The sequence below is a fragment of the Bos indicus x Bos taurus genome, chromosome 1, assembly GCF_003369695.1.
Source record: "Bos indicus x Bos taurus breed Angus x Brahman F1 hybrid chromosome 1, Bos_hybrid_MaternalHap_v2.0, whole genome shotgun sequence".
Lineage (NCBI taxonomy): Eukaryota > Metazoa > Chordata > Mammalia > Artiodactyla > Bovidae > Bos > Bos indicus x Bos taurus.
In genome coordinates, this window is record NC_040076.1 from 3,305,305 (window position 1) to 3,331,946 (window position 26,642).

Here is a 26,642-nt window from a genome sequence, read left to right on the forward strand (position 1 = left end):
AGGCTATATAGTCCATGGGGTGGCAAATAGTCGGACACGACTTAGCAACTAAACCACCACCAACCATACTTGTATCAGTTGTTGAATTTGTATTACCTCTCCAAGTTTCGATGATATGAACAATATTTAAAAAGTGTTCTAGAATACGAGGTACAATTTTGAGTCAATATGTATTAAAGTCAATTTCATTCCAGTGTGGTCTAATTCTGTCCTTTGTTACCAATGATCTGCTTTCCCTCCCACCCATCTCCAGGTGGAGAGACAGTCCCAGGCAGGGTGATGGAGGAGGCAGCCAAGGTCTGTTCTAGAAAAAAATGTCTGCTGCCAGAACAGAGAGGTGAGCCTGGTATACAGCAGACATCTGTAAGTGACTGGCGTGAACTTATTATAAAAAGTTTCCTTTTAAAGATATTTTCTTCTTGCCTCTTGCAGGTCAACTCAGAGGCTTGAAGGAATTAACAGAAGGCTTTACAGAACAGTGATAGAAAACATGAGACCTTTATTTTCTCTCTTTCCCAACAGTAAAACACTGACAACATCTAAAATAATTAAATCTGGGGCTACATATGTTGAGAAGCTATAAAATAGACTTCAAAGAGAAAATATTCCTTTTTCCGGTTGCATGTTCTTATTTTGTTTATCTGTGTCCTGGTAAAATCAGAAAAATAATTATCAAGGGCACTTTTTTTTTTTTTTTTTTTTGCATTCTATCTTTTTCAAAATAAAGACTAAGGAAGACGTGTCTTTTCTAATAGTTTAGATTTCTGGTTTCATTACTTTAAAAATTGGACATTGGTTTGCCTCGAAAAATTGGACATTGATTTGCCTCATTAAATGAGTAATGAGCCTTACCTAGAGAAGGCATTGAGCTGCTGCTTTCCTTCATATGCAAGTTCTCAATCATTTTTACAATCTACCCAACTAGATCTTAAACAGCCTTTATGCCTCTGACCAAGTCCAGATGTAAAAAGGACCAAACTGGCAGAGCTAGTACAGGTACCTAGAATTTAAGATTTAATCTACAAAAGGCTGTTTATAACCCGTGGAGAAGCGACAAAATGAGCAGGGCATGAATCTCTGAATGAAGATACAACCGGCAAGGAGGGAGGGCTGTATCTCTAATAGCTGCTTCACGCCCTTCAACACCTGCTGCACTGAGGGGGTTGAGTCTGCTCATTTAGGTGGTGATTACATTAGGTTAATGACTCATTTGGCCGCCACCGGTGCCTGCTCCCTTACGGAGAGCAGAGCTGTGTACTGCTAGGCAGCGTGAGCCTGGTAATGAGGCTCGGCCCCTTGGCTTCGCTTTCCATCTCACGTCGGGCTAATATTTCTGGTGTCTATTTCTGGTACTAGCCCACATCGAGCCAACACTGGAAACCAGCAGTCTGTTTCCAGGTTCCCTTGGTAACCCAAGTCCCCTAGACTTTGTTTAAATTACCTCTCATGAGTCAAAGGCTAGAATTCTAGATAGCGGCTCTCTCTGGCCAAGGCAAGTGTCAATGGGGCCCAGGAGCCAGGTTGCAGGTCCCAGCACTGTCCACCCACGCCCTCGGAAGCCCCTCAGAGCCTCCTCCCCAGGACAGAGCTCTTGTTTGGAGAAGCTGGTGCTGCAGCTTTCATAGGGCTCGGGGCCTGTTTCCAGACCATCCTGGGCGGACGTCACCCCCTTCCCTGCCCTGTTACTGCTCTATGCGTCCCCCTTCTTCAGTGGCTCCTGCATCGAGGTCTGAAGGAAGAGGACTCTAGGTTGGTCTCAGTCCTGGAAGGTATTTGACCCCTGGGGTTTTCATGTTTGCTCTAAAGTCACCAAAGGGTGGGAGGCTTCCCTGGTGGTCCAGTGGTTGGGGCTACGCCTTCCAAGGCAGGGGGTGCAGGTTCCGTCCCTGGTCAAGGAGCTGGGATCCCACATGCCTCAGCCAAAAAAACCCCAAAACACAGCACAGAAGCAGTATTGTAGCAAATTCATTAAAGACTTTAAAAAACAATGGTCCACGTTAAAAAAAAAATCTTAAAAAAATTTTTTTACAAAATAAAGTCACCAAGGAGGGGGTCCTTATTCCCCTAACTCAGACTAGTGAGCAGTATGTCAAACGAGTAGGGGAGAAGTGCAAGGAAGTATCTTCCTGTGTGACTCTTTGCCACCCCATGTCGCCCTCCAGGCTCCTCTGTCCCTGGGGTTCTCCAGGAAAGAATTCTGGAGTGGGTAGCCATTCCCTTCTCCAGGGGATCTTCCTGACCCAGGGATCAAATCCGGGTCTCTGGCCTTGCAGACGGATTCTTGACTGTCTGAGCCACCAGGGAAGCCCAGGATTTTCCTGTGCTTGTTTACAAGTCTGTAGTCGATACCCCCACTCGGGGACACGTGGCCCATCACAAGGTGTCCCTCAGTGTTTCCATACTGTGGGCTCCTGCCTGGAAGCTTCCTCATGGACTCCTTCTCGAGCAAGCGGCACAGGGAAACTTGGGCTGAAGCCTTTCCCGCCTTTCTTCCTGCCCCCAACATTTCAGAGCAGGGACTCAGGGCTGAAACAAACATCAGAGCAAAGAGGTGGCAGAAGAGGAGCCTGTGGGTCATTTTGAAGGAACGGGGGCAATTCCACTGGATTCCAACTGATGCTGGCAGGACAGCTCTTGAGTGGAACACACACACACACTCATACACACACTCAGATACACTCACAGACACTCCAGCAGACACACATACACACTCCCATACCCTCACACACAACACAGATTCACACACTGAAACATATACACAAACATCCACAACCCACAACCAGGCATACTCAGACACACACACACTCAAACAGATACACAGACACTCCAACAGACACACATACACACTCACATACCCTCACATACTCAAACACAGATTCACATACTGAAACACATACACTCACACACAGACACCCACAAACAGGCATACTCAGACACACACACACTCAAACAGTTACACTCACAGACACTCCAGCAGACACACATATACACTCACATACCCTCACACACTCAACACAGATTCACATACTGAAACACATACACTCACACACAGCCACCCACAAACAGGCATACTCAGACACACACACACTCAGTTACACTCACAGACACTCCAGCAGACACACATACACACTCACATACCCTCACACACTCAACACAGATTCACATACTGAAACACATACACTCACACACACAGGCATACTCAGACACACACACACACTCACTCACTCAGGCCTTAGCTCGTCTAAACAGTCCCTCTGTGTGAATTAGAAAGAGGTGCCACTCAAGAGAGACAGAGGCCTTCAGCAGCAGGTTTGAGGAGGGGAGAGTAGCCTGGACTTCAGCCCCCACGTACCCTCTGGCAGGGCCCCCTGAAGGGTGCGCTCTGCACGACCACGTGGGATGGCCCCACCTATACTTCTCCTGGTGCACGGAGGGGAGCCCCACGTGCGGACTTGTGGGTGCAGAGGGGCAGGGCAGCCAAGAGAAGATGTGGCCTTCCCTTGAGTCACATAGAGCATCCTGTCCACAACTATTCAGGGCTTGTAAGACAGGCCCCATGTCGCCTGAGGAGGGGTCCCTCTGCGTGCACTGAGTACCTGTTGGGATAGGTGATGTTACACGGCACTTTGCCCACGTAATTCTCATTCAGCCAGCGATTCGCCAGCGCCTGCTGAATGTTGGGCCTCTTCACAGGATCTGGTTCCAGGAGAGAACGCAGGAAGTTCACGGCTCCTGTGAAGACATTGGGCAAGTGTCACATCTGTTACAGGCTGAAGGCAGACCAAGGCAGGTGACCCACCACACCTCCCGGGCCACTGCTCATCTATTTTCTGGATCTTGGGGGGCCACCCATCCAGAGTACAAGATGTCTGTCCAAGGAGGTATCTGGCACGTGGTAAAGCAGGAACTGGCGTGGGTCTCCCCACACACCATACCTACCCAACCCTTGTGCTTTCTCTTGTGGTTTACCACTAAAGGTGAGCCAAAGGGGAACGGACGAATGTGAAAGGACAACGCTGGGTCTCAAGGTAGGTTTTAAGGAATTTATACATAGGCCTTTCAGGTGGCACTAGTGGTAAAGAACCCACCTGCCAATGCAGGAGATGTGAGAGATGCAGGTCCGATCCCTGGGTCGGGAAGATCCCCTGGAGGAGGGCATGGCAACCCATTCCAGGACTCCTGCCTGGAGAATCCCATGGACCAAGGAGCCCAGTGGGCTATACTCCATGGGGTCACAAAGAGTTGGACATGACTTAGCGTCTAAACTACCATATATATGTGTATATACTTGTATATATATGGAATTCCCTGGCAGTCCAGCGACTAAGACTCTGTGTTCCCAATGCAGAGGGCCTGGGTTTGATCCCGTGCAAGGGAACTAGATCCCACATGCCACAACTTAAAGATCACACATGCCACAACCAAGACTCAGATTCTTTTTCAGATTCATTTCCCTTATAGATGATTGTAAAATACTGAGGAGAGTTCCCTGTGCTATACGTGCATCCTTTAAGATTATAACAATGGAAACAAAAATACAACACTCAAGAAAATGTTTATAATGCACATAAAGGTCACAGGCTCCAAAATTGTTGAGCATGAGAATATGCAGATCCTCATATGGACAAAGACTGCCAGGGATTCCCTGAAAATGAAGATGCTCTGTCTTGCTTGAGTTTGGGGACCAGGATGTTTTCTTATTTATACTCATTTTATAAAGCACTGTCATAGTATCCTTGCAATAAAAAAATATTCTTTTATGTAATTTTGTACATGATATCCCATTTCCAATATACCAAATAAAACTTTGAGGAAACTAATCTGAATTTGCTTGGTCACCAAACTTTTTAAATCTTTTTCCCTAAAGCTATTTTTTAGTTTCCTAAGATAATCCGTATAGTAAAGGCTATTGTCTTTCCAGTAGTCATGTACAAATATGAAAGATGGACCATAAAGAATGCAGGGCGCCGAAGAATTGGTGTTTTCAAACTGTGGTGTTGGAGAAGACTCTTGAGAGTTCCTTGCAAAGCAAGGAGATCAAACCAATCAATCTTACAGGAAATCAACCCTTAATACTCACTGGAAGGACTGATGCTGAAGCTGAAGCTCCAATACTCAGGCCACCTGATGCGAAGAGACAACTCACTGAAAAAGACCCTGATGCTGGCAAAGACTGAGGGCAGAAGAAGAGTGTGACGGAGGATGAGATGATTGGATGGCATCACTGATTCAATGAACATGAATTTGAGCTAGCTCCGAGAGATAGTCTAGGACAGAGGAGCCTGGCATGCTGCAGTCCAAGGGGTTGCAAAAAAGCTGGACATGACTTGGTGACTGAACAATAGCAACAAGATAATCTAACCTTTCAATGAAAAGTCATAAAAATTGTCACCTTCTCACAGGCTTCAGTTGTCATTTTTAAAACTGTCCTTTGAAGAATGATGGGTATTATGGTCAACCGTCTTTGCAGGGTAAAAATGAGGCTGTCAAAAGGGGCTAACTCTGATGCCAGAACCAACCCCAAAGGAAAAACTTTTGCTAGGTCAGGCCACCAGGTAACCCCTCCATAGGTTTCCAAGCAGTGGATGAGGCCACTGGAAAGCCATTTCCTTTTGAGAATGCAGTGGGTAAAAATATATGTGTAGATGACAAAGCAGACATGAGAGGTATTTAATATTCTAAGTTTTATAGCTGGGTCTCCAAATACATCTTTTCTACAATGTTCTTCAGTGCTCTGAAGAGCAAATGGGGCTCTAAAAGAGGGGTCTCTCTTGTTGGAACCTCCACCTCCCTTCTCTCCACTTCCCTATATTGTAAGGTCATTTGGATGCTTAATCGGGACATCTATTGGTCAAAGAAAAAAAGACTGTGAGCATAATGAGTTGAAACCAGGAGACTCTTCAGTTAATGATGTTTCTGAGACATCTCTGCTGTTGTCATTGTTCAGTCACTCAGTTGTGTCCGACTCTTTGTGTCCCCATAGACTGCAGCACGCGGGGCCTCCCTGTCCATCACCAACTCCCCAAGCCTACCCAAACTCATGTCCATCGAGTCAGTGTTGCCATCCAACCATCTTGTCCTCTGTGCATCTTCTTGTCTCTTCTTGTCATCTTGTCATCAACCTCTTGTCATCTTCTCCTCCTGCCTTCAATCTTTCCCAGCATCAGGGTCTTTTCCAATGAGTCAGTTCTTCGCATCCGGTGGCCAAAGTATCGGAGCTTCAGCATCAGCCCTTACAATGAATATTCAGGACTGATTTCCTTTAGGATTGACAGGCTGGATCTCCTTGCAGTCCAAGGGACTCTAAAGAGTCTTCTCCAACATCACAGCTCAAAAGCATCGATTCTTTGGTGCTCAGCCTTCTTTATGGTCCAACTCTTACATCCATACATGACTAGTGGATAAACCATAGCTTTGACTAGACGGACCTTTGTTGGCAAAGTAATGTCTCTGCTTTTTAATATGCTGTCTAGGTTGGTCATAACTTTTCTTCCAAGGAGCAAGCGTCTTTTAATTTCATAGCTGCAGTCACCATCTGCAGTGATTTTGGAGACCCCCAAAATAAAGTCTCTTGCTGCTTCCATTGTTTCTCCATCTATTTGCCATGAAGAGATGGGACCAGATACCATGATCTTAGTTTTTTGAATGCTGAGTTTTAAGCCAACTTTTTCACTCTCCTCTTTCACTTTCATCAAGAGGCTCTTTAGTTCTTCTTTGCTTTCTGCCATGAGGGGGTGGTGTCATCTGCATATCTGAGGTTACTGACGTTTCTCCCAGCAATCTTGATTCCAGCTTGTGCTTCCTCCAGCCCAGCGTTTCTCATTATGTACTCTGCATATAAGTTAAATAAGCAGGGTGACAATATACAGACATATTCCTTTCCCAATTTGGAACCAGTCTGTTGTTCCGTGTCCAGTTCTAACTGCTGCTTCTTGACCTGCATACAGTTTCTCAGGAGGCAGGTAAGGTGATCTGGTATTCCCATTTCATGAAGAATTTTCCACAAGTACTTTTCCGCTATCTTCTTGACTAATATTGTCATCAACAGGAGAATGTTGGATCCCACCAAAAAAAGATGTCCCATATCCAAGGGCAAAGGAGAAGCTCCAACAAGACAGTAGGAGGGGTGAAACAGTGTTTAGAATTAAACCCCATACCCACCACAGACGCTCAGAGGGCTCAAACAAAAGCTTGTGTGCACCAGGACCCAGAGACTCCACAAGAGACTAAGCCAGACCTGCCTTTGAGTGTTTGCGTGTCTCCTATGCAGGCATGGGTCAGCAGTGGCCTGCCATGGGGACAGGGGCTCGGGCTACAGCAGGCCTTGGAGGCACAGCATGGCTCCAATCCTCTTGGAGGAGGTCGCCATCAGCCCCACCATAGAGCCGCCAACCAGACGACCCACAAACCGGAGAACAGTTATCCCAAAAAAGTTCTCTCACTGCTGCAAAAGTTCCAGGGCCCACAACAGACTTCCCAACCTGGGGGTCTGGCAAAGGGGCTGAGAACCCCCAGGGAATTTGACTTGATGGCCAGTGGGACTTGATTACAGAACTTCCACAGGACTAGGGAAACAGACTCTTAGAAAGCACAAACAAAACCTTGTGCACACCAGGACCCAGGAGAAAGGAGCACTGACCCCACAAGACACTGAGCCAGAGTTACCTGTGAGTGTCCAAGAGTCTGCAGTGGACGCACGGGAAGACACTGGCCTGCCACGGGTCAGGGGCACTGAATACAAGAGTTCCAGGAGCCATGGTGTGCTGGCCTACGTCCTTTTGAAGGAGGTTGCCATTACCCCTACCGTAGTTTGGCCTCACAGGGAGGGAACACAGCTCCATCCATCAACAGAAAACTGGACATCTCTGTTGCTTACCCTCAAAGGACCTAAACAGCAACCCAGGCTTTTTCAGAGTATGATTACCCAGAAGAGCTAAGAACAGACTGGATGTGAGTTTTTGTTCTATTTTCAGAACCAAGCACTCTGCACCATCACAAATTGCTGATGAGCACAAGTAATTTTAGTTCAGATCTCTACCAGTGAATTTTCTTTCTTTGGACATCACAAATATTGCATTAGTATCCAAAAAGGACTTTGAAAACATCCTTGGAGCTCTTTGAAGTCTGTGTGAGGGTCTTGAATATCCCTATGACTCATGAGCAAAAGGCATAAAAATATTTTCCACTGTTCTGGAAAGCTGTGGGGGCCATGGCCACACATCCCACCCAGCACTTCTAAGCTAGCGCTTGGTCTTCAGAGCCAGGCATAGGGATGACCCACCCAGGGTGTGGTCCCTCTCTGTGCCCCGTGTCACAGAAGGTACACACTCCTCCAGTGCAAAACCTGTTTCCTCCAAGCATCAGCTTTCTGGAGCCTGGGCTGGCTTGTGTGAGCTCCATGAGCCCGTGCCTTGGGAAAGAGCCCCAGGAGGCAGGCGAAGCCATCAAATTCTTTGTTCTATTGCAGCCCGTGGGATGCTGAGAGAGATCTCACCCATACCAGAGGCTCCTTCACCATCAGCTCCCAGGAGAAAGCAGCAACAGCAATTATTTGACGATTGAGGCTTCTCGGAAATCCTTTTTACCCTATCTATATATATTCTTTTTTAGATTCTCATCATTATAGTTTATTACAATATAATGACTATAGTTCCCTTTGCTAGACAGTAGGACCTTGTTTACATATAGTCGTGCATATCTGTTAATCCCAAACTCCTAATTATCCCTCCCTCCTTGCCCTTTGGTAACTATAAGTTTGTTTTCCATGTCTGCGAATCTGTTTCTGTTCTATAAATAAATTCATTTAAATCATTCTTTTAAGATTTCACATATAAGTGATATCATATGATATTTGTCTCTAGCTGTCTGACTTTGTATGATAATCTCTAGGCCTACCCAAGTTGCTACAATGGCATTATTTCCTTCCTTTTTATGGCTGAGTAGCATTCCCAGGGTGTGTGTGTGTGTGTGTGTGTGTGTACCACAATTTCTTTAGCCATCTGTCAATGAACATTTAGGTTGCTTCCTTGTCTTGGTTATTGTAAATAGTACTGCTACAAACATGTATCTTTTCAAATTAGAGTATTCTCCAGATACATGCCCAGGAGTGGGATTGATGGATCATATGGTAATTCTGGCTTCCCCAGTGGCTCAGGGGTGAAGAAACCACCTATGATGCAGGCAACCCAGGAGATGTAGGTTCAATCCCTGGGTCGAGAAGATCTCCTGAAGGAGGGCATGGCAACCCATTCCAGTATTCTTGCCTGGAGAATCCCATGGACATGGCAGCCTGGTGGGCTACAGTCCAGAGAGTCGCAAACAGTCAAACACGACTGAAGTGCCAGCACACATGCACGCATGGTAATAACTCTATTTTTAGTTTTTAGGGAACCTCTATACTGTTCTCCATAGTGGCTGCACCAATTCACATTCCTACCAACAGTGTAGGATGGTTCATTTTTTCCCCACACCCTCTCCAGCATTTATTATTTGTAGACTCTTTGATGATGACCATTCTGACCAGTGTGAGGGGACACCTCATTGTCGCTTTGACTTGCATCTCTCTAATGAGTGATGCTGAGCATCTTTTCACGTAAAATCAATTGGCACTGACATGTCCCTCGCAGATGCTGACATCCCGCCTTTAGTATCACCTCAGTGACTTCATGGTGCAAAACCCGCTTGATCTAAAGTGAGTATCTGGAATGTGTTCAGAACGCCTTCCTTGAGGTGTAGTGATAAAAAAGGAAAACATGGAAGCTGTGAAAGGCATTCACGACTCTGTGATGTACAAGCACCAACAAGCACAAAGAGAAACTGTCTAGAAGCCAGAATTGGAAAGATCCCAACAGCTTAAGCTTTCGAACTACATGGTGGGGAAGAGAGACGATTCTTGGAAAGCATGCAGAGCAGACTCAAAGGGCAATAACACTGTGCTCTTTTTCAGCTCAAATTTGGCAAAAATTCTTCCAACTTCACCTAAAAAAAAGTGTTGTTATACAGTAGATATGGAGAGATCATTACAAGTATGAGTGATATAAATTAATAAAGATGTGTTAATGAGACACTTAATAAAATGGCACATTCTCAATTTGGATATTTCGGTTTTGATATTACTCAAAACATGAGGACAACAGATAACACTGCCAAATCTGCAGTGGGGAGGGGAGGGGGGCATCTTACACAAAATAAAGTAAGGAAGAATAGAGAAGCAACATTTCATACATAGCTCAGTTGGTAAAGAATCCGCCTGCAAGGCAGGAGACCCCCCAGTTCAATTCCTGGGTCAGGAAGATCTTCTGGAGAAGGGATAGGTTACCCACTCCAGCATTCTTGGGCTTCCCTCGTGGCTCAGCTGGTAAACAATCTGCCTACAATGTGGGAGACCTGGGTTCCATCCCTGGGTTGGGAAGATCACCTGGAGAAGGGAAAGGCTACCCACTTCAGTATTCTGGCCTGGAGAATCCCATGGACTGTATAGTCCATGGGGTTGCAAAGAGTCAGACACAGCTGAATGACTTTCACTTTCAAAGAAGCAACCGAGTACAGGAGGGAGGTTCAGATTTGGGGGTCAAGGGGAAGTAAATAAAAACTGGAGAAGCTATATAATCTTGCTGGGACTCAGTTTCCTCCTTGATAACTTGGGAATAATAGAGCTTAACTTACAGAGTTGTTATGAGAACAGAAGACACTATGAAAAGCACTTACCCATGGCCATTCAATAAATGGCAGCCACTCCTGCTGCTGGAAGCTAGTATTCTGGGACGTAAAGAAACTGGTGTCACACGGTACCACAGATGAGGGTGGGCCAGCATGGTGGAAGGAAAAGTGGTCAACTTGGGGTGCAAATAACAAAGAGCTGGAAAAGCAGGGGGCTGACAGAAAGCAGAGGCTGATCCCCAGAACTGATGTCCTTCACTCTATAAACCAGAGAAGATGACCTGAGCTTCCTCAGCATCGAAGGTGCAGTTCTGGGCCCTACTGGATCGGGCCAGATCTCACAGCTGAGTAGCCAAATGAGTCTGTGGGCTGGCTTCCCAGACTACACACTTTAACACAAGGGCCAGGGACTCAGATTCCCTGAACAACCACTATGTGCCCACACTATGCTTGATAGCACAAACCTGGCACAAAACGTTAAAGCCTGAGGTGGGTAGATATTTACATATCTTACTATTGGAGATCAGTCCTGAATATCCATTGGAAGGACTGATGCTGAAGCTGAAACTCCAATCCTTTGGCCACCTGATGTGAAGAACTTACTCATTTGAAAAGACCCTGATGCTGGGAAAGATTGAAGGCAGGAGGAGGAGGGGATGACAGAGGATGAGATGGTGGGATGGCATCACCGACTCAATGGACATGGGTTTGGGTGGACTCTGAGAGTTGGTGATGGACAGGGAGGCCTGGCGTGCTGTAGTCCATGGGGTCGCAAAGAGCTAGACATGACTCAGTGACTGAACTGAACTGAACTGAAACACTTACCCATCTTAGGCTTTAACCCTCTGTGTTGGAATAGTAAGAGAATAAAAGGGGGGAGTGAAAGTGTTAGTAGCTCAGTCATGTCTAACTCTTTGCAATCCCATGGACTGTAGCCCACCAGGCTCCTCTGTCCATGGGATTCTCCAAGTAAGAATACTGGAGTGGGTTGCCATGCCCTTCTCCAGGGGATCTTCCCAAACCAGGGATCAAATCCAGGTCTCTTGCATTACAGGCAGATTCTTTCCCACTGAGCCATCAGGGAAGTCAAAAGGGGAGGAGGGCGATGTCCACATTCCTATATCATAAAATCAGATATATAAATGCATAAAATCAGATATAAAAATGCATTTCATGCTTGTTCATGCTTGACCAATCAAGACTATAAGGTCCTGTACAGATATGAAGATCTCTAAAAAGCACACACAGAGTTTAAGTTCAGTTCAGAGTTTAAGGCCAAAGTCAAAATTGTCTGTTCCAAGCAAGAGCTACGTGAGACTGCATATCAACTCCAATCATACCGAAATTGCTTGGAACATTTCTAATATTTCTTTTGCTCCCTCCGACTTAAAAAAAAAAAAAGATATTTTCAGGGTGCAACTTTTACTTCTTTGAAGGTAATTTAATTGTCACAATAAGAAGGCAATTTAATTGTCACAATAAGAAGGCACTTAGAGCCTAGTCTGCTAATGCTGAGTAATAGTACTGGGATAAAAACAAGGTTGGTTCAGAAGCAACGAAACTGATTTCCTTGTGCTTTTAGTCTGCCTGTCCTTGCCCTGCTGCCCAAAACACCCAGTGCCAATGTCAGGGACCCCCTCCTCCCACAGCCTGTGGCTCACACGAGTAATGCTGCTTAATCAGATATTTCTGGCTTTTCACCTTCCAGATACATGGTAGGATTGCATTTCCTCAGCTCCTTTAGCTGGGTGAAGCCATGTGAAATGTTTTAGAAAGTTACAAGTTATGAGTGGAATGTTGGTGGGAGATTTCACTGCTGCAAAGAGACCTTCTAGATTTCTGGTTCCCTCTGCACGGATCAGACACATTGGAAATAGTGGCTGCCCCAGTGGTCTGGGAGCCTGATTGACAAGAATGAGCAGAACCCTTCAACCTTTGATCCAACTCTCCACAGATACGTAGCATGAATGAGACATGCATCTCGGTTGAATTCCCTAGTTGTTCAGTGTTTAGGACTCCAAGCTTCCAAGGCAGGGGGTATGGGTTTAATCCCTGCTTGGAGAGCTAAGATTCTGCATGCTACATGGCACAACCAACAAGAAAAAAGGAATCTTTGTTGTCTTATGCCACTGAGATCAGGGGGCTATTTGTTACTGTAGCATAACCTAGGCTATCCTGACTAGTACAATGAGAAGCAGCTCTAGCTCTTCAGGGTCTCACTGGAATTCAAAGTGAACACTGTCTGCTTTTTCCAGGCATGAAGTTAGAAACAACCTCCTATTGTTCTTTGTATTGGGACACTTTAGACAAAACAGGCTTGAACAATAAGAGGAACTTCAAAATCACTCTGAAAGATGGTAGTCCTATGATTATATAACTCTTAAAGAGACTACCTTGAAAGACTGCATTTATTTGTGTTAAATCTTATTTGTTACCACAATGAGGTATCATTATATCCCTATCAGAATGGCTAAAATTAAAAAGTGAGAGTATCAAATGCTGGCAAGGATGCAGAGAAACTGGATCACTCATGCCTTGCTAGAAAGAACGCAAAGTGGTACAGCCACTCAGAACAGAAATGTCACAGTTGCTTACAAAACCAATTATACGCTTATTATAATACCCAGCTATTTCACTCAGGCAAGCGAAAACATGTTCTCACAAAACCTGTATACAAATATTGACAGCAGATTCCTTCATAGCATCTGGAAACAACTCAATATACTTCTGTGGGTAAATATATACACTATGGTAAATCTATACCATGGACCACTACTCAGCAAGAAAAAGAAACAAAGGATTGGTGTGTGAAATGACTTGGATGGATCCCAAAGGAATTATGCTAAGTGAAAAAAAGAGATACAAATATATTGGATTTTTGAAAAGACAAAATTACAGAATTGGAGAACAGGTTAGTGGTGGCCAGGGGTTAGGCAAGGTGGGAGGCAGGGAGCTGGCTGAGGCTATAGAAGGGTAAGATAAGGAATTCTGGTCATGGAACTGTTCCATATCTTGACTTACTTATCACATGAATCTACACATGTGGCGATGACACTGCAGAGAATTCAATACACGCCAACACAAGTGCACGTTCGTCCGAATAAGGCCAATGGCTTTTAATCGCGTCCTAGTGGCAACCCTAAACTGCAGTTACTTGAGAGCCTATCAACGGGGGGAACTGGGTGAAGCACAAACACACCTCTGCGTGATTTCTCACAACTGTGTATGAGTCCACGCTTATGCCACAACAAAAAGTTTTTTATAAACCTTGAGTGGCTAAAAAACAAACAAACAAAAACCCAACTGTATCTTTATTCTCTGTCCCCTTATCCTGGTTTATCTTCTTTATTTTTGGCTGTTCTGGGTCTTCATTGCTGCACAGGCTTTTCTCTAGTTGCAGCGCACAAGCCTGTCTTTCTTGTGGAGCAGAGGTTCTATGGCGTGTGGGCTTCAGGAGCTGCGGTGCATGGACTCAGGAACTGTGGTGCATGGACTCAGGAGCTGCGGCTTCCACCTCTAGAGCACAGGCTCAGTAGTTGTGGTGTAGGGGCTTAGTTGCTTTGAGGCAGGTGGGATCATCCCGGACCAGGGATTGAACCCGTGTCTCCTGCGTTGGCAGGTGGATTCTTTACCACGGAGTCACCAGGGAAGCCCCTTTCTAATTTTCTTTAGAACACTGAAACTACTAAACATCACAAGTGTTTATCTGTTATTTTTTGCCTCCTCTCAGCTCTACATGGATAGAGACTGTTTTGTCTTCCTGGGGCCTAGAACATCTCTAGCAGCAAGTTGATGCCCAGGATCAATTTGTGGAATAAGTGAATAAATGTGAAATATGAATGAATGAATGTGCTTCCATTGCAGCACTTTCAACATTTTGGCAAGCTGTAAAACCTAAACCAAACAATTTGATCAACATTTTGCACCCTTTCTAACTCCACGAGTTACAGGTCTCAACGCAGAACTATTCCTTTTATAACAACAGAAACGTAACTCATCTTCCCAAGTACATAATGCCTGCTTTGCTTTCAGCCTCCAGAGATTCAACACGCCTCGGCAGAGGTGAAAGAATGAACCGAATTAGATAATTATAGAAGAATGCATTTCAGCTTGGGTGTCATTTGGCAAGCATAAATTCTAGGTCAGCTTCATGGATGCTTTATAAACTCAAGCAAAAAAAAACACACCAAAAGCCTAATAGTAGTCAAACAAAAATGCCATATTTGAACCATGTGTCATAAGTTGAAATCAAATAATTACTCCTTTTTTTCTTTTCTGGCCACATGCCTTATCTCAGTGAAGCTGAGTTTATTCTAAGGAGCCAATTAAATGACCATCAAGGCCAAGCTGAGGCCAGGAACTTGAAGTGAATTGCAAACCAAACAAGAGAACAAACTGCAGTCATTTCCTGGATCTGAAACCAAATCTTAATATGAACTGTTTACTGAAATGTGAACCAGCTAAAGTTTGAGAGTAATTTCCAAACACACCTGAGGATTTGGTCTAATCACGTAACCGAACCCATATATATTTAAAAGCTTTTGAACAGACTTGGAAACTCACATTGCTAAACAAATCTCAGAACAAACTCAAATGAAACTAATAGTTCTTTACAGTGAGCTGACTAAGGAACACACAATAGAAATGTGATGATCGACCTTCTTTTTTCCGAGTCAACATTATAATGAGGTGAGTTTTAACACAATTCAGTCTGCAATTATTTTTCCAAGAGAGACTATACGATCCTTTTGATAGGTGTGTACTGTGTGCAGGAGGAGGAAGGAGGAAGTTAGGGGGTCGGGATTATAATGGACAAGGAAAGGACTCAGAGGCGATGAAGCGAAGTGTGTCCTTAGACATGGGAAACCCAACCGTTTCTGGAGACTTCGTTTTCATACTAGGAAGAGACAGGGCAGTGACTGGGTCGTCCAGACCCCAAAGCTGCAGGAGACACACTGCTTCCGGAGGTCGGAGAGCGGCCCTGGACCCTGGGGCGGCAGGTGCGTTACCTGTGGAGAGCTGGGCGGGGAGCGGGTTCATCTCCTTGTCCACCATCTTCTGGTACAAGGCCCTCAGGCTGAAAGGCTCCACCGTGAAAGGCAGGGTCCCGGTCAGCATGGCATACATGTTCACACCTCTGGAAGGAGAGACACACCAGACGTGAGACCGGAAGACGAGCCGGGAAGAAGACAGAGCGGCCAGGGGCGTGGGGAAGCTGGGGCCTGCCGCCTCCGCGTCCACCTCGGCGCTGCTCGGCCATTCCTCGAGCGCTCAGCTCTGCACTGAGACAGGAGGTGTGAAAGGCACGAGCGAAAGCGCAGCTGCGGAGAGTCGGACCGTGGTGACAACAGGGGTTTAAAGAGCGTCAAGATGACACAAATGACCTATTTTTATAAAACAGGGACAGACTCAGAAAAGAAACGTGGGGTTACCAAAGAGGAGAGGCAGGGGGATGACTTAGGAGTTTGGGATTAACATACACACACTCCTATAACAAGGGCCAACTCTATAGCACACGGAACTCCACTCAATATTCTGTAATAACCTCTATGGGAAAGAATCTGGAAAAGAATGAATCCATGTATCTGAATAACTGAAGCACTTTGCTGCACACACACAATATCACAATATTGTAAATCAACTATCTTCCAAAATAAAAATTAAAAAGGAATAAATTCAGGGACTCTCCTGGAGGTAAGACTCCATGCTTCCACTACAGGGGACATGGGTTCGATCCTTGGTCGGGGAACTAAGATCCCACGGGCCGTGGGGCACAGCCAAAAAATTAATTAATTAATCAACTTTTAGAAAGTAAATAAAGAGCTTCAGAAGCTACCCCCATAAGGAGGGGAAACTATGTCCTTTTCTTCTGGAAGGAAGTCCAGACCAAATGATGTGAAAAATGCCTGTGTAAGTAGGAACCTCGAATAAAAGTAGTTCCGCCATAATGCAGTTTTCAAGTATAGTTTACGAGGTGGAGCCTGGAGGAGGCCAGATCAAAAACATACACGGCAAGACCCTCCACGGGAGGGCAAGTCACAGTCTGGCCAGCCTGCGTGGCTACTACTCAGCCCTTGGAGACAGAAGTCTCACACCCAAACTGGTGTCTCGCTCTTCTCTTGAACTCCGTTTTGGCCTGTACCTAGAGAAATTCCTTTGGAGGTGGGGAGGAAGGGAGATCTCTTTCCCACTCTTATTTTTCGTATCATTTTTTATTGGGAGATTCTGCCATCCAGCTCACATGTGGTCAAAATGCCTTCCAAATGGGCTTCACTACCTACAGCCAAAACCAAACTAGAGAACAGTAACATCTCTTGGAGGACTTTTCTTTTCCTGATGTGCAAAACCTAATATCATTTTGATGAGATTTCCTGATGGGGTGAAATGCCTGGCCTGCCGCGAGATCTCGAGTGCTCAAAAGCGCGCAGGGGAGTGTTTTAAAAAGAGGCAACAAGATCTCCAGTCAAAACAAATCCAATGAGACTGATTGAAATGAAGACCCGTGGGGCCTGTTCCACTGAGGTGCCTCTGAATTACAGCACTCTGGAGAGGGACAGGTCCAGAATCCACGGGCTCCGGCTAGAAGTTATTCTCGAATTGCAGGCGTATGCTAAGACCCAGTTCTTGCTTTGTAACTCGAAGTGGAGTTAAGGAGACGGATACAGCATCATTCACTTCTCAATGCTTGCAGGCTGGCTCTCAGTCTCATACAGCAGTATTGATGGCTGGCCCCCGGAGGGGATACCAGACAAGGAGCTGCCATCTCAGACTCAGAACTGGGTGAAGGCAGACAACCAGCAAATCAACAAATAAATAAGTTCAAGTGTTTCAAGTAGTGAGTGCCGAGGGGATAAGAAAATGCTGAACTCTGCGGCTCTGGACCCCAGAGGAATTCAATTAAGGGAGAGAGACGACTATAATAAGTACTTGAAGATGGGAGCCCTCTCGGGATAAGTATACGTGTGTGAGTTTATCTGTCTCGGCCAACTGGTTACGAGGATAAATTATGTGGACCAAGCAGTGGAGACAAAAGGGCTTCCCTGGTGGTCCAGTGGTTAAGAATCTGCCTTGCAATGCAAAGCACACCAATTCGATCCCTGACCCAGGAAGATTCCACGTGCTGCAGGGTAACCAAGTCAATGTGCCACAACTATGGAACCCACTCGCTGCAACCACCGAAGCCTGAGTGCCCTGGGGTCTGCTTTCTGCAATGAGAAGCCTGTGCACCGCAACGACAGTAGCCCCCACCCGCTCAGCAACAACAACCCAGCACAGCCAAAATAAATAACTAAATAAATATTTAAATTCTTAAAAAGGAAATGCAGGTAAGAATGAACAAAGCATATCCAGCACTGTTTAAAGCAGCATTTCCCTGTGTGTGCTTAGTGGAACACCATCCTCAAGACAAGACTAGATGTTGGGTGGATAAACTTTCTGTGGCCAAATAATTTGCAGAGCAGTCATCTGGCGTGAAGTGGGTGAAAGGGGCTCAGAATGGGGACCAGCAGACTGAGGCACGTTGTTCATTAAGTTCTGAACGGGAGGGACAGCATATGGTAGAAAGAGAGAGGAGGAAAATTAGCAATAGGGACGTTTGAAGGGGAGACGCCAAGACGCAGCGTGGAAAGCCGGACGATGGTGGCGATATAACAGAAGCCAGGAAGCCGGGAGGAGAGGTAGTCTGGCGGCAGAGGAAAAGGGGATTGATTAGGGGAACTAACCTGTTTGAGAACCTTCAATGCACTGCTACACTGTGGATACGTTTGAGGCAGAGCCAACCATCCTTGCTTGGAGGATTCTTGGAGGCTGATAAAGCGAGAAAGCTAAGAGGGCCCTCCAAATTGTACCATTTGTGCATTTAAAGGGGTCTTGGACACATGGCTCTTGGGGATGGAAATCCCGTGGGACACTCCACAAGGTTGTTGTTGGGGACCCCGGTGAAGCTTCAGAGTCAAGCTCTTCCAGCCCCCTAAGGCAGCTCAGGCCATTCAGGGCAACACTACGCATGGGCAAGGGCTTCAAATACTGAGCCGGAGTCTACAACTCCTACCCGTCAGCTGTGCGAACAGCCAGTCCTGTCCCCACTCACCTCGGTATGCATTAATTCTCGCTCTGACACTCATATCTAAAGCTGAAGAGTCTGGTACTTAAACAAAATTATTTTTCCCGCAGGTGGTTTTTTTGATACTCAATCCATGTAGTAGGCTTCCCTAGTGGCTCAAACGGTAAAGAACCTGCCTGCCATGCAGGAGACTCAGGTTTGATCCCTGGGTCAGGATGATCCTCTGGAGAAGGGCATGGCAACCCACTCCAGTATTCTTGCCTGGAGAATGCCATGGACAGAGGAGCCTGGAGGGCTACAGTCCAAGGGGCCACAAAGAGTCGACACGACTCAGCAACTAAACAACAACAACAAACTGCTTCTTTGACCAAATTCACCCCAGGTTTCACTTCTCTCGGAGAAGTTTACCATCAACAAAAACCGTCATAAATCTGTAAAGAAGACCCAGCTCTCTATCCAGCATCTTTTACCTATAAAATATGGATAGTAATAGACCCTACCTCTCAGGTCGTATCAGGGTCAAATGAACTAAGCCACAGAAAGTACTGAATGCCATGCCTGACATAATCTTAGTGCTTGATAAATGTGACCTATTGTTTCATCACAAAACTTTTTAAAAACAAGAGACAAAAAGCTACAATTATATTTGTACCCTATTGCCAAATAATAATGGAAATCTACATTAATAGTCCTATGGCCGCAGTACATTTGAAAAGGGAAACCAGACTGAGCATCTTAATCCCCCTCCCCTAGAGTTTTCATACATGTTTAATATCTGGATAAGGAAAATCTAGCCCCTTTGACATTTCGGAAGGATGTGAGAATACCAAGGGAGAAATGTGGAATGCAGTGTATAAACCTCCATAATCCCACAGAATTAGTAGAAGTTTCAAAACACGTTCAGAATTTCCTGATGTGTCTTTTGAAACATGGCCCAGGGGCTTTCTCGCTTCTCCCTGGCAGACATGGGGCCCCCAAGAACCACAAAGAGTTTGAAAGAAAGTAATGAGATGTCGGGACGAAGGAGGGTGACCTGCGTGCGTGCTCAGTCACTCAGTCATGTCTGACTCTGAATTCCCATGGACCATAGCCCACCAGGCTCCTCTGTCCATGGGATAATACTGGATATGGGTTGCCATCTCTTCCTCCAGGGGATTTTCCAGACCCAGGGATCGAACCCACATCTCCTGCATTGCAGGCAGATTCTTTACCACTGAGTCACCAGGGAAGCCCAAAGGAGGCCAACAAGAAATAAAATTCAAGGCTTCCAAACAGAGAGAAATAAGGGTGAGTCACCAACAGATGCAAGCCAATCCAGAGACACTGACTGGGTGGAATACTCTGATGTCAAAAGAGAAAGAAAAAGTGCACCAGAAGGGTAGCTGCAAGAAGAGAGGAAGGGGTCCCGGGAAAAGTAGACGTGGAATCTTTGGGATTAAACCAGGGGCCAGGGGACATCCCTGATGGTCCAGTGGTTAAGAACTTGCCATGCGATGAAGGGGACTCAGGTTCAGTCCCTGGTCAGGGAACTAAGATCCCACATGCCAAAGGGCAACTAAGCCCGTGGGCCACAACTAGAGACCTCATGCTCTGGAACTACTGTAGCCAGCACTCTACAGCCCTTGCGACACAATCAAGACCCAATGCAGCAAAATAAATAAATGAAAATAATTTTTTTAAAAGATTAGGAGCCAAGTAGTGGTCCTGATATTTAGTCTAATACACAAAAATACTCCCTGGAGGGAAAGCTAGGGTATCACTTGGCATCTCCGAAAGGAAAGACCGAGGGGCTCAGGTCCCTGGAGAAGTCAACCAGCAACTTTAACAAAAAGAGACAAAGTAATTTGCAGAGCTGTGGTGTCAGGGAGGGAGTGAATATTGGTTCTTACAGGGCTGGTGGGCAGCTCAGCTTACACCAGAGGGAAGCTGAGAGAACCTTCAGCTGACATGCCTTGCTTCCGTGTGATTCTTCGAGAAAGAAACTGCCTCATAAAAATTAAAAATAATTCTCTGCCTAAAAGCAATAGCCTTCCACATTTCAGTATCAGCTTTCAGTACAACCTCCAATTTAAGGTCTTAAAAATAGAGTGGGAACAGATCCATCCATTTGGAAAATCACGAAGTTCACTACTACAGCATTATATGGTCTGTGTTCAGCAAAAGATTATTTTCTTGTGGATTTTAAGACTCCCCCCCGCTTCTTTTCCTTTCTTCCCTCTGCTCTTCTAAGTGTGCATGCTAGCTCCAAAAACAAAAAGTCTTGGATTTTGTAACTGAAAAATCTCTGAAGCTAAAGAAAGTTTCTCTTCTAAAAGTCAATGTGCATGTAACCCGAGGAATCCCTCCTCCCTCACCTAGCTTTTAAAAATTCTTTGCCAAAACCCTTTGGGGAGCTCAAGGCTTTTTAGGGCATAAGCCACCTCATCTCTTTGCATGGCCTTGCAATGAACCTTTCTCTGATCCAAAAAAAAAAAAAAAAAAGGCAAAAGCTCTAAACTACCCAAAAGAAGTCATCAGGTTATTCTTTCTGCCTGTTTCTCCTGCCATCTTTCATTTGAAGGGAGCCTGAATGGAGACAAAATGCTATCCTTCCAGATTTGAGTCCTGGAAGTAGCTGGTGGTGTCTCGTGTACTTTTACAAAACAGTTCTGGGGACTGAAACGAATTCTCCAGCTCTTCCTCCTGAAAACCTAGGTCTACACGGGGATAGAACTAGAAACAAGACGGCGCCCCTCAGCCAACTTGTCTACCCAAAAGGACAGCACTGGGACAGATTTTTCCCACTCAGTGTGCCTGGGAAGATGGCCTAGATATTTGTGCAGGGCACTCAACTAAGCTCCAGGTCTTCACACAAATGCTTCCCCCACTCCAGATGGCCCCATAAGAGCCAAGAGCAGCTTTGGTGAAAAAAATGTTGTATTCTCAATCTCTGGAGGACAGAACTCTCCATTCTCCTTTTCCCTACCCTTAGATACTCTCCATAGTTCTCCAGAGAGCACTGTAATATTTTGAAAATTAAGTTAGTTTTGATTCTTTTCATTTAAAAAGTATATCTGCATTCAAGTTTTTTTTTTTAATTAGCATTTATGCCACTTTGAGGAAAAGCCAGTCAACAGTAAAAAAAGGTTCACTGCAACAGAATGAACATTTAGTTTTTGTCTCTGAAATTTCAAAATTCATTGGAGATAAAGATATAGATATTTGATTCATATAGATTAAAGGGAAGAAGTGAATTATTTTAGAGATATTCGTATATGGTCCAAATACAAAAACATTGACTGTTGAAAATAATGGGAATTCCCCAAGATGTTGCTGTTGTTCACTCACTAAGTTGTATTCTGACTCTTTGTGATCTCATGGACTGCAGCATGCCAGGCTCCTCTGTCCTCTGCTATCTCCCAGAGTTTGCTTAAATTTATGTCCATTAAGTCAGTGACGCTATCTAACCGTCTCAACCTCTGTCACCCCCTTCTCCTCCTGCCCTCAGTCTTTCCCAGCATCAGGGTCTCTTTCAGTGAGTCAGTTCTTCGCATCAGGTGGACAAAGTACTGGAGCTTCAGCTTCAGCATCAGTCTTTCCAATGAATAGTCAGGGTTGATTTCCTTTAGGATTGATTGGTTTGATCTCCTTGTTGTTCAAGGACTGTCAAGAGTCTTCTCCAGCACCACAATTTGAGAGCATCAGTTCATCAGCACTCATAATTAAGACCCTATTAGATCAGATCAGTTGCTCAGTCGTGTCTGACTCTTTGTGACCCCATGAATAGCAGCACGCCAGGCCTCCCTGTCCATCACCAACTCCCGGAGTTCACCCAGACTCACGCCCATGGAGTCAGTGATGCCATCCAGCCATCTCATCCTCTGTTGTCCCCTTCTCCTCCTGCCCCCAATCCCTCCCAGCATCAGAGTCTTTTCCAATGAGTCAACTCTTCGCATGAGGTGGCCAAAGTACTGGAGTGTCAGCTTTAGCATCATTCCTTCCAAAGAAATCCCAGGGCTGATCTCCTTCAGAATGGACTGGTTGGATCTCCTTGCAGTCCAAGGGACTCTCAAGAGTCTTCTCCAACACCACAATTCAAAAGAAGCAATTCTTCAGCACTCAGCATTCTTCACAGTCCAACTCTCACATCCATATATGACCACAGGAAAAACCATAGCCTTGACTAGACGAACCTTTGTTGGCAAAGTAATGTCTCTGCTTTTGAATATGCTATCTAGGTTGGTCATAACTTTCCTTCCAAGGAGTAAGTGTCTTTTAATTTCATGGCTGCAGTCACTATCTGCAGTGATTTTGGAGCCCAGAAAAATAAAGTCTGACACTGTTTCCACTGTTTCCCCATCTATTTCCCATAAAGTGGTGGGACCAGATGCCATGATCTTCATTTTCTGAATGTTGAGTTTTAAGCCAACTTTTTCACTCTCCACTTTCACTTTCATCAAGAGGCTTTTGAGTTCCTCTTCACTTTCTGCCATAAGGGTGGTGTCATCTGCATATCTGAGGTTATTGATATTTCTCCCAGCAATCTTGATTCCAGTTTGTGTTTCTTCCAGTCCAGCGTTTCTCATGATGTACTCTGCATATAAGTTAAATAAACAGGGTGACAATATACAGCCTTGACGAACTCCTTTTCCTATTTGGAACCAGTCTGTTGTTCCGTGTCCAGTTCTAACTGTTGCTTTCTGACCTGCATACAAATTTCTCAAGAGGCAGATCAGGTGGTCTGGTATTCCCATCTCTTTCAGATTTAAGACCCTATAAATACTGCTTATTGCTAAGCCAGCTTGTATATTATATGTAATAGGATATTAAAAATGGGACCCCCCCTTTTTTCTCTCTCAGTTTAGGCTGAATCTCCAGGATGATAAATGCTGTTGATTCTTATAATCCAAAGTGAGACCTGAGGCTTCCTGAGCAGGACTTACAATGGAGAATCTTCTTTATGGTCAAACTCTCACATCTGTACATGACTACTGGAAAAATCCTAACATTGACTAAATGGATCTTTGTTGGAAAAGGAAAGTCTCTGCTTTTTAATATGCTTTGTAGGATGGTCATAGCTTTCCTTCCAAGGAACAAGCATCTTTTAATTCATGGTGGCAGTCACCGTCCACATGCTCACCATTTTCCATTTCCATTGTTAATTCCTGGTTCACTAGAGGAGGAGTCTCCTAGGGGCCCCTTTGGTGGGGAAGAGTTTTCTTTCCCACGGTTTTCTTGAATGACAAGCTGGTTTTCTTCCTGAACCAGTGTCAGAAGTCTTAAAGAAAGGCCCCATCTACCTGTCAAGGTCACACAAAAAAACCACGTCTGGAGATGGGAGCTTGCTTTTGGTTTTCGAAGTGGACTCTTCCTTCTGTTGTTTCAGAGCTATAAAGAGGGGTGCTTTGTAATAACAGTGTCCGACCGGGGAGAAAACTGGCCCCACTTCCACTTTTGTTAAACAGCCTTTCAAATTAAATTCTCTCTGGGCTTTCCATTTCCAGTGCTGCCAGCCAAGCTGTGGGCACCAAATAGAAACCTACCCAGCATCTCAGACACAACGCCCCAAAGTGCTGGGAAATTAATCTCTTGTGTTTTCTCCAAGATTAAGAGCAGAAGGAATCAGGCTTTTTATACCTTCCTGCCTTTGCTCAACTGTTCCCTCTGCCTGGAAAGTTTCTCCTCCTCTTCTCCACCTGACAAACTACTTCATCCCTCAGAAGCAGATTAAACTCTCCTCCGATGCCTCTCTTAAAAAAAAAAAAAATTTTATGTGGGCCATTTTTTAAGTCTTTATTGAATTTTTTGTTACAATACTGCTTCTGTTTTATGTTTTGGTTTCTTGGCTATGAGCCCTGTGGGATCTTACCTCCCCAACCAGGGGCTGAACCTGGACCCCGTGCATTGAATGGCAAAATCTCAACCACTGAACTGCCAGGGAAGTCCCTGATGCCTTCTTGAATTTAACCCACCTGAGCAGCCACATTTGATCTCTGCACAGTGTCTTCTGACATGCTTTATTGGTTTAAAGGTGAGACTTCTAGGTCACCTATAAGCAAGTGTCTTAGCTTGACTACCATAACCCGAAGGGGTGGTTTAACCACCAGAAGTTAATTTTCTCACAGTTCTGGAGGCTGGAAGTCTGGATCAGGATGCCAGCGTGGTCAAGTTCCACTGAGGTTTCTTTTCCTGGCTTGTAGACAGCCACCTTGGAGAAGGAAATGGCAACCCACTCCAGTTTTGTTGCCTAGAGAATCCCGTGGACAGAGGAGGCTGGTGGCCTGCTGTCTGTAGGGTCACACAAAGTCAGACACGGCTGAAGCGCCTTAGCATGCATGCATGCATTGGAGAAGGAAATGGCAACCCACTCCAGTGTTCTTGCCTGGAGAATCCCAGGGATAGAGGAGCCTGGTGGGCTGCCATCTGTGGGGTCGCACAGAGTCGGACACGACTGAAGTGACTTAGCAGCAGCAGCAGCAGCCTTCTCTCTGTGTCCTCCCATGAGAGAGACTAAGCAAGCTCTTCTCAAAAGAACACCAGTGCCATCATGAAGTCTCCACCCTCAAGACCTCCCAAAGGCTCCATCTCTGAATACCATCACATTGGGAGTGAGTGCTTTAACATATGCATTTGAGGGAGACACCATTCAATCCACAGCAGAACATGTTTTTGCGCACGTGCTCAGTCGTGTCCGATTCTTTGTGACCCCATGGCCTATAGCTCGCCAGTTTCCTCTTGTCTATCTACAGAATTTTCCAGGCAAGGATACTGGAATAGGTTGCCATTCCCTACTCCAGAGGATCTTCCTGATCCAGGGATCAAACTGGCATTGCCCAAGTCTCCTGCATTACAGGCAGATTGTAGGTAGCAGTAGATAAGTGTGTTCCATTTTTTAAAATAACCACAAATTCCATGTTACTCTTTCCATCAAGGGGTAGAAAATATCTCTCCTCCTGACCCTGGCTTCACCATTGGGCCATCTGTTTTGCCCAAACAGACACAAGCAAATGTGACTCAGAGGACTCTCAAAAAGTATTTCTGCAGCAAGGCTAACCCTCTCTTACTCCAGGGACCTTTCCACAATCATGTGAACGAAGTTCTACATACTGGGGGGTTTCTTTGCTTCCTGGTTTTCACATAGCCAATAATACGTTGCCTATGGGGCACAGCAAGGACTGAGACTTCTGTTTTATGATTTGACCATCTGATGACCTCTCTTGGGGGGGCTGATGGAGGTTTACAGTCCACTGGGGGGCGGGCATGAGGGATGACCAAGACTTCAGCTCGTCCAGTTCATCTGCCAGGTAGTACACTTGACTTAATAAAGGAAATATTTCACACTTGGGAGGAGATTGGCTCTTGGGATCTGGACTGGTCAGTTTTCACTCACCTTTGACCTTTCCCGAGAGGGCAGAGTTTAAATAACAGAAATTTATCATCTCACAATTTTGGAGGCTCGGAGTCTGAGCTGAAGGTTCGGCGGGGTTGGTGTTCCCTGCGGGCAGTGAGGGAGGGTCTGTTTCCTGCGGCCCCCTGGGCCTCTGCTGGTTTGCTGGCCATCTGCAGTTCCTTGACGCAGATGGGTCACCCGGGTCCCTGCCCTCATCGTCACATGGCCTTCTCCCTGTGTCTCCCTGGATCTAAATGTCCGCTTTATATGAGGACACAGTCCTACTGGAACAGAGCCCATCCTAATGACCTCATTCAACTCATTCAAGACCCCATCTCTAAGTAAGGATATATTCTGAGGTCCTGGAGGTTAGGACTCTCATATATGTCTTTCTCTGGAGAGACACAATCAATCCATAACATTTTGTTTTGCATCTCTTTACAACTGTCCCATAGCCTCTCCCTTCCTTTAGGGCAAAATTCACACCCCTTCCCACTCCTTCCCACGCTACGGCCTTCACACATCCTGTTCTGTCCTGCCTGGAGCCTCTGC

General features: G+C 45.5%; 1 protein-coding gene across 2 annotated transcripts in view; it reads right to left on the bottom strand.

The window, feature by feature from the left end:
• HUNK (hormonally up-regulated Neu-associated kinase) overlaps positions 1-26,642 on the bottom strand; it is a 129,930-nt gene that overhangs the window by 30,964 nt on the left and 72,324 nt on the right. For both annotated transcript variants that reach the window (XR_003510616.1, XM_027538409.1), the window contains exons 5-6: positions 15,669-15,796; positions 3,597-3,732 (exon numbers count right to left, since the gene is read on the bottom strand). Coding sequence is in view for 1 of the 2 variants with exons in the window: in XM_027538409.1 (XP_027394210.1) it covers positions 3,597-3,732; positions 15,669-15,796 (264 nt within the window). In the remaining variant the exon portion in view is untranslated. The remainder of the gene's footprint in view (positions 1-3,596; positions 3,733-15,668; positions 15,797-26,642) is intronic.